Source organism: Pyrus communis, chromosome 10 (assembly GCF_041283825.1).
Source record: "Pyrus communis isolate YQ-2024b chromosome 10, ASM4128382v1, whole genome shotgun sequence".
Classification (NCBI taxonomy): Eukaryota; Viridiplantae; Streptophyta; class Magnoliopsida; order Rosales; family Rosaceae; genus Pyrus; species Pyrus communis.
Genome location: NC_142574.1, coordinates 19,921,472 through 19,941,648, shown reverse-complemented (window position 1 = coordinate 19,941,648; position 20,177 = coordinate 19,921,472). Strand labels below are relative to the sequence as shown.

At 35.6% G+C, this 20,177-nt stretch overlaps 1 protein-coding gene across 1 annotated transcript; it reads right to left on the bottom strand.

The window, feature by feature from the left end:
* Positions 1–2,543: 2,543 nt before the first annotated feature.
* On the bottom strand, positions 2,544–7,250 carry LOC137729482 (formin-like protein 1). Its single transcript, XM_068468444.2, has 4 exons — positions 4,918–7,250; positions 4,598–4,797; positions 4,038–4,282; positions 2,544–3,775 (listed from the first exon to the last, which is right to left on the bottom strand). The coding sequence occupies exons 1-4, from the start codon at positions 7,014–7,016 to the stop codon at positions 2,912–2,914; spliced, it is 3,408 nt and encodes a 1,135-aa protein (XP_068324545.2). The 5' UTR covers positions 7,017–7,250; the 3' UTR covers positions 2,544–2,911.
* Positions 7,251–20,177: the final 12,927 nt, after the last annotated feature.

The window sequence follows — 20,177 nt, the reverse complement described above, 5'->3', positions numbered from 1 at the left end:
ACTCAAATTTTTTCCTTTTTATGTAAAGAAATTAGAAATTTTTCCAGAAAACAAATAAAGAGATAAATTTGGAATTTATCCTTGTTGTCCTTTTAATTACTTTGGGTGGTTAAAGATGAGTATATACCATAAAAAAGTATAAACTTGGGTCCAGTTATAAAGAAATTTGTTTCTTTACATGAAAAGAGATTATATATTGGGGCATTTTGATATAGATGCCTCAAATTTGAATTTTTTAAATCAAACATTTATAACTTGTAAACTTGATCAAACATTCTTCTACTAATTTTTAATTAAAAATTATGATTTTTATTGTATTTAATTAACCAACTAGTTCAAAAAATAATATCACAAATATTCTAAAATCACCACAAACATCTTATCTTATCTTATCATAATTCGTTCAAAATGAATTTTTCTTATTCAAATAATTTGTTGTTTTAAATTCTAAAAACACATAAACATCCTATTAACATACAATTATGAAATATAACATGCATATATATTAAATATAACGTACCAAACAGATATATTAAATATAACGTACCAATCATTTGGTACATTATTGGTATGTCATATAAATTTAATGGATGCGTATTAGTATTTTTGTACGTTATAAAATATTACTTTTGGTACGTTATGCAATTCTTTATTTAGTACATACCAAGTTATTAGTACGTTGTATTATCCTTATTTTGGTACGTACAAAACTTATGGTACGTTATGTATAAGTTGTGTAACCCAAAAAACTACATCTCAATTTTAATTATAAACGACTCTTGTTTTTTGATAATCTATATAAAATGTTGAGTTGGAAATTGGAAAAACTATATTTCATCCAATTAATCTTGAACCTCAGTAGATATAATTGAATCCTTAAATTGAGGAAGGGATGAGATTCCATAAAAATAGCAATAAATTAATGAATATTATTGAGTGCATTTTTTTTTACATAGAAATGGATTTAAAAGAATTTATAAGAGACTTAAATTAAGAATATACCTGAAATAAAAAGTTTAATTAAAAGTAAAAACACTTTAATCAAAAGTTAAAAAGTAACTGATATTTAATTAAAAAAACTTTTTTAAGGCATCTAATTCTAATTTATCCTCATATTTCAACAGAGGCAGCGGCAGGACCCCAAAGGTCACTTTCCCTAAAAAACTAGTCATTTTTCCTTCATTTTTTCATTTTTTTCAGTAAGCAGCAGAATCTGTTTCCTTCACAGATGCATGAGCGTGATGGATACATGTGAAGTAGCCCTTAGTTGAAAACGACATCTTCATTGATTTTACACCAAGAGGGGAGGGACAAGGATCCTCTCCGGATCCTCTTTATAGGAATCCGAATGATCAATCAATCGTCTTTGTTCATCGTATATAGTGCGATTAATTTTCGTCATGTACTGTTTGTATTTAATTTTTAATAAAAATTTTAAAATAATTTTTAACCGCATGATATATGATAAACAAACACGATTGATTGATCATTTGAATCCCCACAAATAGGATTATAGGATCCTATTCCAGAGGAGAGGACCTTATGTTTCAATAAGTAATTAGGGCAAAGTATATTTTACCCCCTTTAAAGTTTTCAGTGTCTTCCTTGTCTTTAAAACGTTGTAATAGCATACTTGAAGTGGTGTCTTTAGTTGCAATAACCCGAAAATATTTACATGAAAAATTTCTAGGATGAGCCAGGCCAAAACGAGCTTTCTATATTTGAATATCATTTAGTCTCACGTAAGTACATCCCCTTAAGGATCCCATTCTTTGTTTCATGTGGGCAAAAAAATAGAGTCCGGATCCTCTTTGTGAAGATCACAGGAATTAGTGAATCGTGTCCGTTCATCGTACATCGTATAGTCAGAAATCATTTTAAATATTTTTATTAAAAAAAAAAACATAACGGTATATGACAAAAACCGACCGCACAACATATGATGAACGAATACGATTCACGAATCCCCAAAATTCTCACCAAAAGAATCCAAAGAGGATCCTGTTGGCAAAAAAAAAATAGTAACAAAGGATAAAAAATTACAAAAAATTATTGTATTTGAAAATCAAGTTGACTAAGAATCAAACACAACTTGTGCTAGGAATAAATTATAAAGAATAATTGGAGATAAAAGAGTGCGCATATTTGTCGATTTGTTATTTTAATTTATCCAGAGTTGTCAATTTTTTTACTGAACATTAATTTTAATCAATTACCTTCTCAACTTTTACAATTGGTTAATTTTTCCCTTCAATTTTAATTTTAACCAAAGACATCTCTGAAATTTTATAAATAGCCAATTTCCTCAATGACGCTAGATTTTATCATTTTAAAAGTTTTCATCTAAATTTTCATCCATTTTGAACTGTATGGAGGCAAAAAGAGTGAAATTTTTTAAATCTAATGGGGGAATTGGATATTTATAAATTTTAGGGGTAATCGATTAAAACTAAAGTTCAAGAAGAAATTGACTAATTATAAAAATTCAGCAAAGTAATCGGTTAAAATTTAAGTTCAAGGAGAAATTGGCAACTTAATACAAGTTCAGGAGCAAACTGATAAATAACTGTAAAAGAGTTGTAGAGAATAAATTAATGGCTTGATACAATTCAGAACATTTACATAAACTGTCTACAGTCAAGAACAAGCTGCATGATTGATCTTCCCAGAAACTATCTAGTCTGAATTGCAACTTATTCTTCCCAGATAAAATCTCCTCCTCTGTATATAATCTATAGAACGCAAAATCGCTTACATGAATTTTTACAAGTACACAATTTGCGGGGTGGGGGGGAACCTGAAGCTATATATAACATAAACCTGGCATGCAATTGCAAGCTGTTCAAACCGCCTCCTTCAGGCGCTTTTACTAAATCGAACCAAAAAGTCATCCTGAAATGAGCTGCAGAAACTACGGAGCTGTGCTCTCATCATCGGACGAACCGTACCGCCTCAACTCATGAATTCCAGGAAGTACTTGTGGTGGCATTGGATTGACTGGAACTACTTGTGGCAGCATTGGATTTACCGGAACTATTTGTGGTAGCATTGGATTTACTGGAACTGGAAATTTGTGGGCGGTACTAACTTGGGTTCGCTCATTTATCATACCAACTTCCTTGCATACCCGATCAAGAACTGTAAGAAAGTCTCTGACCACCGTGAAGATTCTAAACGGGTGAGCTTCTTCCCTAGCAGAGTTTCCATGGAAGTACTCTGTAATCTCCTTCACCAGGGACAGTGCAACACTTTCTTGAGCTTGAAGTCTTATAATCTCCTCTTCAGCCAATTTCATGAACATGTTCATCAACTCTGAAAATTTCCGCCTGCTATCATCTGATACCGTTGTCTCATTCAGTTGCACCACCTCTGCAATGTTGCTAATTCCTTTAGAAAGCTTGGAAACATCACTGCTAAGCACATCAAAATCCATGGCAGCAGCTTTCTTCAGGTTACTGAGGTCTGAACTGAGAGCTGAAACAACTTGCAGGCCAAGCCTCCTGCACTTGACATCATCACTCAAAGTTGGGTTTGAAATTTGATTGCCACCAGTGAGACGAGCACCTTCAGTTCTTATGATTTCTTGTACGACAAAATGCAGGAGTGTTGTTTTCCCATCTGCCCCCTTAACGTCAACCAGCTTGAGGAGTGTGTCCAGTTTGAATGCATGGGCATCACCACGGTTTGTCCCAACATTCATCCGGTTTCCAGTCTTTAGAACAGCTTCCAGAAGCTTCAAGAACATCCTGCTGTTTCTCAATTCTTCACAGGCAGCCTAAATAAAGGAAGTTCCAATGAGATAACGCTTGATGGAAAACTATCATTTCCCTATGGATAGAAATATCCATGTTAATTCAAACACATTTGATTTACTAATTAATGTTTTATGTGCCTTGGTACATTCCATCTTGATGGAAACGTTAGCTTAATGTTACCGTCTTAGCATAAGCAAACAAAAACGAATCTATCTTAGCATAAGCAAACAAAAATGAATCTAACATCACATGTTAAAAGGAGAAAGGAATGGTGTGATTTACCTCTAGAGTTTCAAACGATTTTTTAAGGTACTCGATCTCAGACTCAAAATTAGTCACGTAAAGCATTGCATCAATCCTTCTAAATGCAAATGGAACGTCAAGCAGCTCTTTCAAAAATCTCTCAGCAGGACCAAGCTTCACTGGTGAGTCGTCTTTGTATTCCTTCAGCTTACGTTCTTCTTCTTTGGTTGGAGCCATCTTCATTAGACTTTCAAGTAATTCAGTTCCAAGAGCATCCGAGTTTCCTGCATTCATAACCAATACCAACAAACACCATGAATTCACTATCACACAAAAATTATCACAAAACATTCCAGCTGCAGTCAGTTTTTTAGCTTGTAATAACTTTATATTTGGAATATTGTTATGAACTTACGAAAAGTCGGTTTCATGAGGATTCAAATATTTCCCGTACCAACCAAATTTAAATTCTCAATTTAACTAAACGGCATGCTCACGTTATAACCAAAAGCATACAAGATATTACTACCAACGTTAAATAATTTTTGCGGTAAAGGAAGACAACGTCAAAGATATAGCCAATATTTAACGAATTTTACCTTCTAATAAAGCTTCGCAAACTTCCTCTATGGTCACATTGAGCGCCCTTAGCGAGATTGCAATATTTTGCGACTTTTTAGGATCAAGCACTCTGTTCTCTTGGTTCAGTGAGGGAAGAACCGCTCGTGGGGTCGTTTCTTTTGGATTCGGGTTCGGTGTTTTTACAACAAACAATGTCTCTATCATTTCTTCATTCAATCTGCAACCAACCAATAATTCCACTAATTTAGTAGAGCAACACAGTATACCAACCTACTACATAATTTATAAGTCTACCATAACAAGTAAAGCAAGTAAATGCAAATGAGTAATATCTTACTTGAAAGAGCTTGATCTAAGCTGATCCCACACCATTTCGCGGTCGGAGCTTGCTCTAACTTTATCCCAATGCAATGGCTTCAACTTGGGTTTCGGAGTCTCCTCAATCGGCTCCAACGGCGTAGAACTTGGTGGCAACTCCACAGGCGAAACAGAGACCTTTCCCGGGTTTTGAATCACAAAAGGTCTTGAAGGAGGTATGAGAGCTGGAGGCCTAGAGATCACTTGGCCAACTGGTGTTCTAGGACTTGGAGTCTCCCAGAGTCTCAGTGAAGGAGGCATTGGCGGTGGCGGCGGAGGAACCGAAAGAGGCTGCTTTAAACCAACACTAAACGCTCTCTCCGGTGAATTCGACAACGAAGACGATGAAGATGATGAAAGAGACTGCATTTTGGGATCCAAATGAATAAATGCTCGATCCGAAGCATTTGAAATTCTTGGTGAGGCAGCTGAGTTCTCCAAACCTCTCAGTGGTGACATAGAAGGTGAAAACGACTTGGCTTTTGAATCAGAACCGTCTGATTCTCTCTCCGGTGACGATGAACAATGTGATAATGGGGAAGGGGACTGATCATTCCGATCCGGAAAGGCCGTAACTTTCGTTAACCCATCTGCGTTGTTTCCGAAATTTAATTCCGGTGAAGAAATAGGAGAACTCTGACCCGAAACCACCGAAACTTTCGATAATGCATCTGGATTGATTCCGAAATGTCTCTCCGGCGACGAAATCAGCGAACTTTGATCCGTAACTACCGAAACTTTCGATGATGCATGTGGGTTGTTTCCGAAATCTCTCTCCGGTGAAGAAATCGGCGAACTTTGATCCGAAACGACCGAAACTTTTAGCGGTGCATCTGGGGTCTTCTCCAATCCTCTCTCCGGCGACGAAGATAACGAGGACATCGACGGAGACCCTCCGTTTCGGTCCGATGCAGATGGGTATTCGTCAGCAGCTCTCTCCGGCGAAGACAGTGGAGTCAACGACGGAGACCGTACATTGACGTCTCCAAACGGCGTCGTATAACGCGTGGCTGAGGGCTCCGGCAGTTTGGGCTCTTCTGGTCTTCTGTTGGGACTCAAAGTCACCGGAGGCGAGAGACTGATAGAGTGTGATCGAGGCGGTGAACCCAATTCGGAAGACGAGCAAGAACACGACGTGGTTTCGCTGCTTCTTCGGTCAAATACGCCACCCGCTACCGCCGTCAACATTCTCCTGGACCCGGATCCGTTTCCGTTGGAGCTCTCGCGATCGCCCGAAGACCCTCTGGGGGAGTAGAACTCTTCTTCCTCTTCCTCTTCCTCATCGTCTCGGTCCTGAGTCGAACCCAGTTTGGCATTCTCGCAACGGCCCAGCCTCGAGATCTGCCGAGAAAGCGGCGGAAGCGGCTGGAGGTCCGGTGATTCGACTTTCCGAGTTTCTAATTCGGCGCTTCGACCAACACTCCCGCCCGAGTCGACTCTCTCCTCAAGTGAGCGTGAATTGACCAATGTGCCCAGGTAAAGGAACTCGGAGCTGGTGGAGGAGCCGGTCCGGAGCTTGTGGGTCCCACTGTAGGAGTGGCCGAGATTGGGCGCCTGTAACAGCCTGTTGCTGTGTTCGGATCTAAGATACGACTTCTCATCCTCATCCTCGTCGGGGAAGTTGCGGCTGTTGTGCCGTCTGCGACGGTAGAGGAAGAATGCGGCGACGGCCACCACGACGGCAGCGGACAGCACGGCGGCGATAGTGAGGCCGAGGAGCTTGTGGGAGCTGGAGTTTTTGGTGGGCTGGGGGACGATGAGGGAGGAGATGTTGGCGGGGAATGAGGCGAAGGCGGTGGCTGGGGCGGGAGGGGGAGGCGGAGGGGAAGGGTTGGATGGGAAAAATGGGGAATTGGGAGGGGGAGAATTGGAACTGGAAAATGGATACTTTGGGGGAGTTGGGTTCGGAGGAGGGGAAGGCGGGGATGGAGATGGTGGGTGAGTGGGCGGCGACGAAGAAGATTCCTGAGGCAGAAATGGCTGGTGTAGGACTCTATAGTTTGGCCTTGGAGATGCAGTGAGTGGAGAGGATAAGAAGAGCAGGAGGAAGATGAAGTAGGTGGGCATTGTGGTGAGCATGGAGATTGGGTTGCTGCAGAGTCCCCGGTGTTTTTGTGAGTGAAATTTGTCAGTCTAGACTCTAGAGAGAGAAAGGGAGGAGAGACAAAGGGAAAGTGTGAAAAAGTTGTATTTTGAGGATGAAAAGGGGTTATAGAAATGGGAAATGGTCTGTTGGTGGTGGTGGTGGTAAGTGAGGGCAGCTGCATCCAGCTAAGATTCTTACTGGGAGTTGGACTGCTGTTTTAGTGAGATGTTTGCTCGCTAGTCGGTAGTTGCTACGACTTCCACTAGTGGAACGATGGGACTGTTTTGTGTTTTTGTCCACTCTTTGGTTTTGTTTTGTTGTGGTTAAAATTTAATTATTTTGTGGTCTATGTTGGGATTATACTCTGTACACAGTTAATGCTACAGTTGAAGGGGAAGTTGGGAGGATGTGAGAACTCTCAAAACTTTGTTAATTATGAAAGGCAGGTGTCCAAGTCTAATCATGAACAAGACATTCTTCACGGAAGAATTGGGTGTTACTCTTTGAAAATCTGAAATGTTCTTCAAATGTCTGTCAATTGTTGGATGAATTGCTTGTATGGACATTGGGCAGAGTAGCTGCTAGTCTCATGTCTTTATATGTGTTGCTAGGGGCATTTGTTGATAGGCTCACTCTGGTATGTTTGTATTTGTTGACATGCTCACTCAAAAACTATTAACATCAGTCGACATGCTCACTAAGAAGTTGTTGACATCTGTCTACATGTCTCAAAGTCAGAATATTAAGTTTTTTGAAGATATGAATCTAAACTCTAATTTCCCCTTCTTACAGTCAAGGCACGTATTGAACCTTGTATTATCACTTTATGTTGGGTCGGCCCTGAAACTTTCATCGTGGAAGTCTGGTGGGAGCAATTTTCTCATTTAGTTCCATATTTGTTCATAACCTTGAATAATACGCTAATAAACGCAAAACCACTATGGAAATCTCATCAATGTGTCAATGTACTCTTATCATTCTATACTAAATTTTATATATCTATGTAGTACACCAAATTTTCATATGAATATAGAATTATAAATCAGAAAAACTAATGAAAATTACTTAAAAACTTTAAATTTAACGATAAAATAAAATATAAAATGAATAGTACTATGATTAACTTTTTAATATAAAAATATAATTTTTTATTAAAATAAATAGTAACATGAACTTTTATTATGTTCTCCTTTTCCTTTTTTCAACATGTTGCAGAAAAAGCTCTTGATGCATGTCATTGTCCAACATATTTGTGCATTTGAAATATTGAAGTATTTATTTTATTTGACAAATTGTTGCGAGAAGAGTGGAAAATTCAACCAGGTTTGCAGATAAAGGTTCCCGTGATTTTAGGGCAGAGGTCAACAAAAGCGGTGTGTCAGGTCGTGCCCTTTTTGCAATGGAACCATGCAGGCATGCACTAATACTAATATCCCATGACACATTGACAACGACTGTAATTGGAATATCGCACATAGCCTCGTACAACACCACCATCATAGCTTGACCTAGAAGAAAGAGTAGAAGTAGTAGAATTACCCAAATCACGAAAATGTATATTTTAATCATATATCTAAATTGATATTAATTTTTAACGAATTGTTATTAGCATTCTAAAAATCTTATTATACACTCTAAATTTTCTATATCAAAAAATAAAAATAAACTTGTGAAGAGCGTAACATGAGATTTTTAAAGTATCAATAATACTTCTCTAACTTTAAACTAAAGCAAAATTCGATGGATACTGGAGTAAAAAAACATAAAAAACGCTTGATTGAATGAATACGCTGAGAGTCAAACTTTGGATATGAACGAGTAGTAACTGGTAAGTATATTCTCAAAAGTGATTTTATCTTTTCTTTTTACGTTAAGAAAATGACATTTTATTTGTGAAGGATGAAAAGTTATAAAGATATGAAAGAATGTATAATATTAAGGAGAATGACTTGTATAGGTTTCCGTCAATATTACAAATATACGTGTTAGTTATTTTTTACGTGTCGTTGTATTATTAGTATAAAGTGTCACCTAACAGTGTATCGTAACATATAAGTTGTTCTCCTCAAGAAGAGTTACTTGAATGAAAGCAAAAAAGACTTTGAAAGAGTTGAAAGAGAAAGAACATTCATATTAACTAATGTATCAAATGCTGCAAATTCATGAGATATGAATGTTCTGAAACAATTAAATTTGGGATAAAAAGCGCTATATTTTCTATATGAAAATTGCAAAGAAGGACATCGCAGCTCCAATTTTCTCATGATCTCAAAGCATCATTAACAGTGGATTCACAAATTCAGCTAGCTCACCCTTGATATATTGGTGTGGAATTTACCACATCAACCTCAAAAGGAAAAAATTTACACTTAGTGAGATCACCGACTTGCTTATACATATCATATAACGAGACAACGAAAACTCGCCTAAAGTAAAAATGTAAAACACATGCAACTCATATATCTCTAACCCTTTTTCATGTCTATTATTTGCCAAGTAATAAACAAGTCGGTAGAGTTTAAAACCTAAATTGTACACATATTCTCATATCTCTAATCCCTGAACTAAACAAACAACTACAGTTATAATCTCTACATGATTAGGGTATGTTTCGGTGATGGACTTTCAGATTTCAAGCGGTTTAAGAATAGCAATAAAGAAATAGAAATATGAGCATTACAAAAGACATGTGAAAGAGATTTGTAAATAACTACTTGCAATGAGTCATTTATAAATTCCTCTGCATGTGTTCCAAACTCCTAGTGAAAAAAGTGTTACGTTTCCAAACTCCTAGTGGAAAAAGTGTTAGGTTTCCAAACTATGTAAGCATAAGATAACATGCATAAAAAATGAAGAAAATTTAGATTTCACTATAAAACTAATTGACAATGTTGAGAGTAGTCGTTCGAGAATTGAACTGACATTATTCACGATCTTTTTATTCAAGATTTAATGTAAATCTCATCTGAGGTCATTATTATACCATCACATTCTCAACCAAGAGGAAGCCAAAGGTCATGCGACATGTTATAACATGTCGCATACGCGGGCACAAGATTATACAGATTACGCTTGGCAATTCCTAACACGACCTGATAATCCAACACGATACAACACGAAATTAATAAGTGTTCAGTCGACATAATAACGAATCGGGTTGTTATTGGGTAACCCGATAAGCACCTGTTAAGATAATGGATTGGTTTGGGTATATACGTGGGTAACACAATACACGATACACGATAAGCAAAATATTAATTTTATAATTTTATAACCCTAAAAAAATACTATAATAATTATATATATATATATATATATATTAATTTAACAATTTTATACCCCTAAAAACTATAATAATTATATATATATATATATATATCAATGTTTTAAAAGACGCGCCCCGAGGTGCGCCTAGACGGCTTTGGAGGCAGGATGGGAGTGATAACGCCTCTGCCCAGTGGGAGTGGGTGAAAACTTGCCGAGGCGTGGTCGAGGTGAGACTAGGCGGCTGAGGCACGCCTAAAGGCGGTTGGTGGGCATTCCTAGATCCATCCGCGACCCAAAATCGAAATAGAATGCTCTGTTTTCAGGCTCTGCCATCTGGGTTTAGGGTTGCAGGTGTGCGGCGTCTTCACAAGGAAGACGACCGCGAAGAAGAAGAGGGAATTTTTTCGTTTTTTTTTTTTTTTTAAAGACTTGGTTCAAAACGACGTCGTTTTGGCCAAGTCTTTAATTTTTTTTAAATGACTTGGCCCAAAACAATGTCGTTTTGGCCAAGTATGTTTTTCTTTTATTTTTAAAACCCTAAGAGTCTTTGTTTGCTCTGTTTTTCTCACATGTTTCCTCTATTTTTCTCACTTGTCCCCTATTATTTAAGGTGTCGTAAGGCTTCGCTTCACACCTCACGCCTAGGCTGGGCTATCCCTCGGACGCCTCGCCCACGCCTCACGCTTTTAATACATTGATATATATATATATATATATATATATATATATATATATTAAATTAAATATTAAAAATTGGTGACCATTGGATCGATTTAAATATACATACCATTCAATTTCTTAAGTGTTATACGTACAAAATAAATAAATTTAAATCTACTTAATATATATATATATATATATACACACCATTGAACTTGATGGGATACGAATTCTACGAAACTAATTTCAACGATCCAACCGTCAAACTTGTTTGTATATCCTTCAAGATCGCATCAGCAAAAAATCGCAAAATCAAACTTTCAAAGATCACGTAACAGACAAAACTTTTAGACAGTTATCAACGAAAAATCATGATTTAACGGTTATTTTAACTCCAATTTTGATGATTTTTTATAGCTACACTTTGAACTTATATGAATACAATGAATGAACTCGATCTTCAATTTAAAATATTTACACTAGTGGATACCACAAAATCTTATGTTATACTTAATGAAAGTATGAATAAACTCTTAAGTGTTAGTGAATCTATTTTTTTTATGGGATTCGCGTTCTACGAAACTAGTTTCAACGATCCAATAGTCAAACATGTTTGTATATACTTCGAGATCGCATATGCCAAAAATTGCAAAAAACAAACATTTAAAGATCAAATAACGAGAGAAAACTTTTTGACAGTTGTCAACGAAAAATCACGATTTAATGATTATTTTAATTCCGATTTTGATGGTTTTATACAGCTCCACTCCTTGACCCTATTTGAATACAATGAATGAACTTGATCTTCAATTTAAAATATTTACACTAGTGGATACCACAAAATTTTATGTTATACTTAATGAAAGTACGAATAAACTCTTAAGTGTTAGTGAATCTATCGTTTTGATGGGATACGCATTCTACGAAACTAATTTCAACGATCCAACCGTCAAACTTGTTTGTATATGTTTCGAGATCGCATACTAAAAATTGCAAAAAACAAACATTCAGAGATCAAGTAACGAGACAAAACTTTTCGACGGTTATCAACGGAAATTCATGATTTAATGGTTATTTTAACTCCGATTTTGATGATTTTTTACAGCTACACTCATTGACCCTATATAAATACAATGAATGAACTCGATCTTCAATTTAAAATATTTACACTAATGGATACCACAAAATCTTATGCTATACTTCATAAAAGTATGAATAAACTCTTAAGTGTTAGTAAATCTATTGTTTTGATGGGATACGCATTCTATGAAATTAGTTTCAATAATCCAACTGTCAAACATGTTTGTATATACTTCGAGATCACATACGCCAAAAATTGCAAAAAACAAACATTCAGATATCAAGTAACTGGACAAAACTTTTCAACGGTTATCAACGAAAAATCATGATTTAATGGTTATTTTAACTCCGATTTTGATGATTTTTTACAACTACACTCCTTGACCCTATATGAATACAATGAATGAATTCAATCTTCAATTTAAAATATTTACACTAGTGGATACCACAAAATCTTATGTTATACTTAATGAAGTATAAATAAACTCTAAGTGTTAGTGAATCTATCGTTTTGATGGGATACGCATTTTACAAAACTAATTTCAACAATTCAACTGTCAAACTTGTTTGTATATGCTTTAAGATCGCATACACCAAAAATCGCAAAAAAAAAAAAAAAAAAAAAAAAAAAAAAAAAAAAAAAAAAGATTCAGAAATCAAGTAATGGGACAAAACTTTTCGACGGTTATCAATGAAAAATCACTATTTAACGGTTATTTTAACTTCGATTTTGATGATTTTTTTACAGCTACACTCCTTGACCCTATATGAATACAATGAATGAATTCGATCTTCAATTTAAAATATTCACACTAGTGGATACCACAAAATCTTATTTCATGATGATCGATGAAAATTGAGGATTTTGTAGAAAGGAATAACATTCAAGTTTTGAGTTCCATTGACAAGGTTTAAACTTTTGAGAAAGACTTCACAACCTTGAAAACAAAAACTCTTTCATTTTGCATATCCTTGCACATTTAATATTTTGTAATAGACTAGTAGTGTATGAATGTTTGTTTATTAGGCTCTTATTTTCGAGTGTAGATGTAGTACTTAAACAACAAATGTGTTTTAATGTTTTGAAGTAATATTTATGTGGCAATGTGTGGTATGTGCAAATTTAAGAAAAAATATATTTTCTTAACGGGTCATAACGGATCAGGTCACTTTACCCTGTTAAGGACCTGTTAATATAACGGGTGTAATACGACGCGACCCATTAAAATAACAAGTGTTACACGAAAACGATACGAACACGACAAACACGATCTGTTTGCCAGGCCTAATACAGATTGCAGAGTGGCACCTTGCGCACAAAATGTATAAAAGTAATTCCCAATGTTAAGAATAGCCATTCGAAAATTTAACTAACATTATTCACGATCTCTGTATTCAAAATTTGATGCGACATGTTACATATGGCATACGCAGGCACAAGATTATACAGATTGCAGAGTAGCACCTTGCGCACGGAATGCTACAAAAGCAAACCACTAGTGTGTGGTGTGTGGAAAATGGACTGTGCAACACCGACACTTCGAAGATACTGCATTATTTCATGCAATTCAATCATATTATAGTTATTGTTACTATTATTATTACTGAAGGAAGTACGTTCTATCCACCGAATTTGGGAAACCAATGGGGGGCTGCACGTTTGCTGAAACAATGGAAATTGGAAGGGTACATCTTGGGATCCAATTTAATTAATCGATTTTTATGGATCTCTACACATATATACCCTTTGTTTAATATGCGTATACATTTTATGCCCTTCTTCCCGTCTTGCATTCTTGGCCTAACGTTCTTGAAAAGGTATTTAAAAAATAAAAATCTAGAGCAATATTAAGGTGATGATGTTTTTTTAATTAAGGGTTATTTTGCTGGCGTGCCACTGCCTGTGTTCTTGGGCTGAAGCCGACATCAAATATATTTTAAAAGGAAAAACGAAGGAATATGCATACAGCACTAACTGGCGTCATTGTTAAACTAAATCAATATATACAGACAAATTAACTTTGGGTTGGCTCAACTATTATTAAGTGGGTCACTGTAAATTGATCGAAATTACTTATCATTTTTATTTGGGTTAAGTAATTAAAACCTTCAACCTTTTAGTGTTACTTTAAATTGGTCTCAACATTTTTTAATATTTTAAATAAGTATCCAACCAATTGAAAATGTCTAAAGTCTCAATTTAATTTTTTGACAGATTATATTCAAAAGTTACATGGTCAACATTAATATTAATTGCTTCAAAATCTAAATTTCAAATATAGATTATATAATATGGAATCCAATAATTAAACGGGTACTTAATTAACTCGAACATGGACCCAAATTGAAATTGCATCAAGAGAGTAATCTCTTAACAAAGAAGAGGGTTAAAATTCAAATAGGGTTTCAAGAAGCTTGTTTCTACATGTGATTTCCTCATTCGCCAATTCATGACTCGTAAAACTTCCAATTCTTCTTTATGGATGGTGAAGATGGTAATGACCGCATCATGACATATTATACTATTTCAACAACCTCCATGGCTTCTTCTAGGGTGGAGTTGGTGGTTTTGTGTTAGGTTTGGAGGCGATGACCTGATGGAGGTGGTGGTCACCGTTAGTTGATAGAGGCTATGCTTCCATGATCTCCTATTGATTTTGGAGGTAACTCAAGTTAATTTAACATATTTTTAACAGGAGCTCAACATGTGTGACACTTTTAATAAGTTGGATATTTGTTTAGAATGTTTAAAAAGATTGAGACTAATTAGGGATGGTACTAAAAAATTTGGGGGTTTTAGTTACTTTTTTATTTTTCATTTTATGTTTGAGTACATCGATATTTTTACACTAAGAAGAGGGAGAGTTCGGTTAAGTCACACATTAGGCAGCCTAATTTGGTATCAAATTTGCTATCCACGAGATTCGAATCTAAAACCTCCCACTTCCTAGTAAAGAGAAATACTATCAAATTATAGTACTGAGTGTATATACATCACGTAGCAATATCAAGGGAATTAAACTAATGCTATTGGAAGCTAAAGTGTAGCTAAACTAAACGACAATCAGCTTCAATCTTATCATTTTAAATACTAAAGGAACATTTTATCATTAAAAGGTATGTTCAAACAAATATTATATTATTTGCTGATATGGACTTACTGTTGATGAGAAAATATCAGGTATAGTGGAATATTATGTCACATTGAGATCGATTTAAAGATCCTAACAAAAAGTCTTCTCAAGAAAAGCAAATTAGGAAGTGCTTTTATGATATGGATTTTTTATTTTATTTGTATAGTTCACATGACTGTAGGAGCCTACAATCTGGCCCTGCGCATATCTTCACCATCAAACACTAATATTGGGGTTTTCCCCAATGATGTACATTTAGAGGCAATCATTTGCTTGGTTCTTCACTACTTGAAGGCGATGTGCATATTGATGCATGAAGCCAACATGAAGCAATTACCAGCCATCAACCTAACTAGTATCATTCCATGTGGAGTAGTACTAAAAGTTTTGACTTCATCTGTCAGTTTTTCATTTGTTAATTCATATCTAAACCACTTTGAAGCTTATTTATTCACAGTAATTAAAAAATTATTCATCTGATGTGCCAGAAAAAACTACGTATTTATACTTCCATTCTTATTCTAAAAGAAAAATGGAAAACCTAAATTCTTGTATATTTGGTCCAAAAGTGGTGGTGGCATGGGTTTGAGTTTTCTTGTTTTCTCCTCCAATGCATACAATTAGCATATACTTAAATGTTAATTTAAGTTTTAGACACTTCAACAAGTTCATTTGAGGATAACAATTTGGAGTCAAAACTCAAATTTGAGTTTAACCAATTTGGGTATGTGCATTAACTTTATAATGGAAATAAAAATTCAAATGTTGACTTTCATGCATGAATGACATATTTTCTTGTTGGCGTGAGCTTTACCTTTTAAATCCAATACTGAAACTCATATATAACTCTTAATTTGAATCAAAACTTAAATACAGGTCTTAATTTTTCAGTACATTCTAGATGAAAACTGTTATATTCAAACCAGACAAATATAACATTTGAGCTCAATTTTCCGGTTCATTGAATATGACATTAATACCCAAAAATTAGTGTAATAAGTTAGTATCTCTCTCATATTATATATAGTTCCCTGCATTCATATGCGAATGCACCATGTATGCAGCATCAAAACATTAGTAACTTAATAGCCTAATGTACCTTAATTGCCACCCCATTCTTGTGCACACGTGTTCATTATTATTCCACAGAGATGGCATTTGAGTTCACCCGGGCTTCAACGGTAGTATTTCTATTTTTCAACATCTTTACTGGTCTAAAGAATTTCCCAGTGCTTAATGACTATGCTTTCCCAAGGCACTAAAAGTCTAAAAGGTAAAAAGCAACTTAAGGAAAAGAAATAAGGTGAACGAAAAAGAACAAAACAAGAGAAAGCTTCTTCTTTAATTGCTAATTAGTTAGGGTATTTGGGGTTGTACTTTCTTTTTGTTTTTAACAATCGATATTTCTACATCAAGAAAAAAAGGTGAATTTAGTCTCATAATGTGTTAGCAATAATATGGTTTAAATTGCCTTTTAAAATGCTTAACGTTATGTTTGGATGAAGAAATTTAAAATTACTAAAGAATTTTTAAAATGACGAGATTTTATTTTTTAGAATTTGTAAATTTTCTTGTTTGGTTAACCTAAAAAAACAATGAAATTGAATACAGAATTTGTTATTTTTAAACTCTCAATCATAGAAATTGAGAAATGACACCTATTTACATGGAATTTAAACTTGGGAATTGGTGGTTTCAAATTCCAAGTTTTTTTCCACATGAAAATTCTAAATTTCTATTTTATAAAGCCAAACAAGAGAATTTGTACATGTTAATTTATGAATTCTGACTTTTATCCAAATTACAGGTTTATTTTCCTAATCAAAACATAGAGTAAAGTTTCAATATTACGCAAAAGGGAGAGATCTCCCTTTAGACAAAAAACTCCAAGATTTTTAAATAGAATTGCACGAGAATTATTCTCTCTTTTTTTTTTTTCCCCCTTTTCTTTCTTTCTGTTGTCTTTTGTGGATCATTATACTGTTTTTTTTTTTTTTTTTTATAACTTTTTTGTTCCCATATTAATTATTAATTATTGTATTTTTAACCAAATTTTAGTAAAGCCAAATCAGAGATATGAGGCGGTAAAGGGAAATGGCCCCTCATCTTATCATGTGCACACCCTCCCGAGCTCTTTACTTTCGGTGCCTGCGGTGTGCAATTTAGACGTCACAAAGCACAGTGTACTGCTACGACATTTGTTCTTTCAAAGAATTTGCATGCACGAGCTTTTTAGGATACCTATAAAAAGAAGAAAGATAAAAAGGTGAAGACAGGGATCAAAATTAAGGGAAAGAAAAGAAAAGTAGTACTAGTGGAACGTTGTGGTTTCCTTTACCATACGGACAATATTAACCCTAAAATTTGCAATTGGTCATGTATTTATCGAAGTTAAAAGAAGTTGATATAGGATTATTATATTAACACTTTATATATTGTTGAATAAATCTCAAGTACTTAATACATACTACATTTTTTTAATTAAAATTTATCTAATACATCCCACATACTTCTCTATAATACATTTGCACTTCATATTCTCAACATGCATCTTACGTTTTCTACATATGCCCCATATTTTCTATATAACCCACAATTTTCAAATCTTATAATACTTATTTTTAATTTTTATAAATTAAATTCATTTAGGAGTAAAACCCTAACACCCTCCATAATTGATGTGGGGAGAAGAAAATCACTTGAGAGGCACCAATTGAATGATTTGAGTTATATTGCAGTAATTCACCATTGAAAATGATCGACGCATTTTCTTGAACGTTCAGTAACTCTTCTGCCGAAAATGATATTGCGCCGGTTTAGCCTTGTCACAACAATTGAGTTTCGGAATCGAAGGGATGTCTTAATAGACATTCCAGCCATTCTTGTCTTTTGTCGTAAGGCTCACAGGCAATGGCTCAGCCCTGTACAATGGCTACCTGCTGCCCTTGAGGTGGAAATTTTAGTGTCCTTTTCTATGTTCTGGTTTTTAGATTCTGTTTTGTCAATAACATTATACTTTAAGGCTAGCTGCATAATATTTGTCCTTTTCGGAAATATAGAGTCTTACTCTATTTAAAGTTTTCGAAACATCGATAATCGATTTAGTGTTCTATTTGTCAAAATTAATTTTTCTCAATCAACGTGTTTGTAATTTCATTGATTAGGATTTTGTTTAACAATGAAGAGTGAGAGAGGTTTTGATAGCTGAAGAAGATAAATAATACGTTAAAAGTGATTTGGGGTGTATTTAGAAAATTTTTATTTATTTTTTAAACCTAATAAGATTGAAAGTGTCATTGCATAGGGAAAACGATCCTCGCCGGATCATTTTCCTAGGGATCCTATGATTATCGCATATCGTGCGGTCAGTTTTCGTTAGGTACTGTTTATATTTAATTTTAAATTTTAAATTATGGAATGATTTCTAACTGCATGATATACGATGAACGGTCACGATCACAGAATGTGATAGCCCGTCCCAGACTTTTTGTACTGTAGGGGTGAAATGACGGTTTTGCCCCTAGTATTTTGTTTCGTTGTGTGGTCATTTTTGGAAGTGGGTTGGATGCTTTTGGACCACACACACACACCCACACTCATTCCTCTGCTTTCCCTGTCCTGTATCAGTCTCTCTCTCTTTCCCTTCTTCTCCGTATGTACGGACAAGGACTCAATCACTCGAAAACGTGGTAGATCGAGGAAGCAAACTACATTTTTGTGCTCATGAGGTTCTTAGGAGTTCAACCATACCCATTTCAGGTAAGGGAACCCTTGTTTTCATGTCAAACCCGAGAAGTGTAAGTCGGGGGTACTGTTCATGCATACGTTAATTCTTGTGTTTTTAGGAATTTCAAGTTTGTAGGAAGCTTGGTGAGGTCCTTAGGAGGCTCGGGGTGGTTCGTTTGAAGGTTTTGGACGTCGGGATCATGAGTTGCAGGTTTGGCCGGAGTTGGTGGTGTTTTCCCAGCAAGATTCCGTTGGTTTTAGTGCTTGAAAGTGGTAAGGATTTGTTCCTCTAGTTCTAAGCTTCATTTTGGTACCAATTTTGTGAAATTTGGATGAAAAACGAGTGAAATACGAAGTTTGGAAATTTTCCCGGTTTTCCGGTGACGGTGACGGCGCCGGAGTTTGGCCGGAGAAGATGACAGAATATTCCGTCAGTTTGGACGGAGTATTCCTAACGGCGTTAACGGAATCTGTTAGACTTAACGGAATATTCCTGATGGCGTTAACTGACGCCGTCAGTGTGCCAGGCACGTGTGGCCGTGCGTTGGCCGGCGCGTGGGGGCGCGTGCGACATTAGAAAATTATTTTAAAAATATAAGGATGTTCGTGAGGTTGAGTAGATCACATTGGTGTATTCATACACCCTATTTGAGCATTGTATGAGAAGTTATTTCGTAATGTTGGTTATGTGCTTTAAAATTAACGTTTTTATAGTTGTTTCGCATATAGGTGAGACCTATCCCGAGGATGAGCGTAGTCACTCGAGGAAAGGGGGTTACGACCCTTCTACATACCAGTGGGTGGGCTTTTGGTTTTCCGTATATACCTATATACTTGTGTTTTTCCCAGAAAGTGAAATGAAGCGTTTATATGTTTTATATGCCATGCGTTATATTTGCCCGTTTAATTATGCATTATTAGTTGCATATATACATATGATTGGTGTTGCGGACGCACAGGTAAGTGCCAGGTAAGTTATGGTTTATGTTTATACTTAGTAGTGATTTGAGATGCATAGAGAGCTCATAACCTGCACCCCCGGTGTTAGTGTTTCCGCCCAGAGTAGGGCACAGTCCTTCACGTGATGTTCACCTCCCGCACCACATGCTCATCTTGGATCCAAGTTAGGTGCACAGTCCTGTCATACATACCACTTTAGGTGGTTCTGACTCGCAGGTGACCCGCGATTATTCGCCCAGTCTTCACATGATCGTAGCACTTGAGCGTATCTAGTTACACCCAGTCTTGTCGTACAGACCACTTTAGGTGGTTCCGACTCGTGTGCAA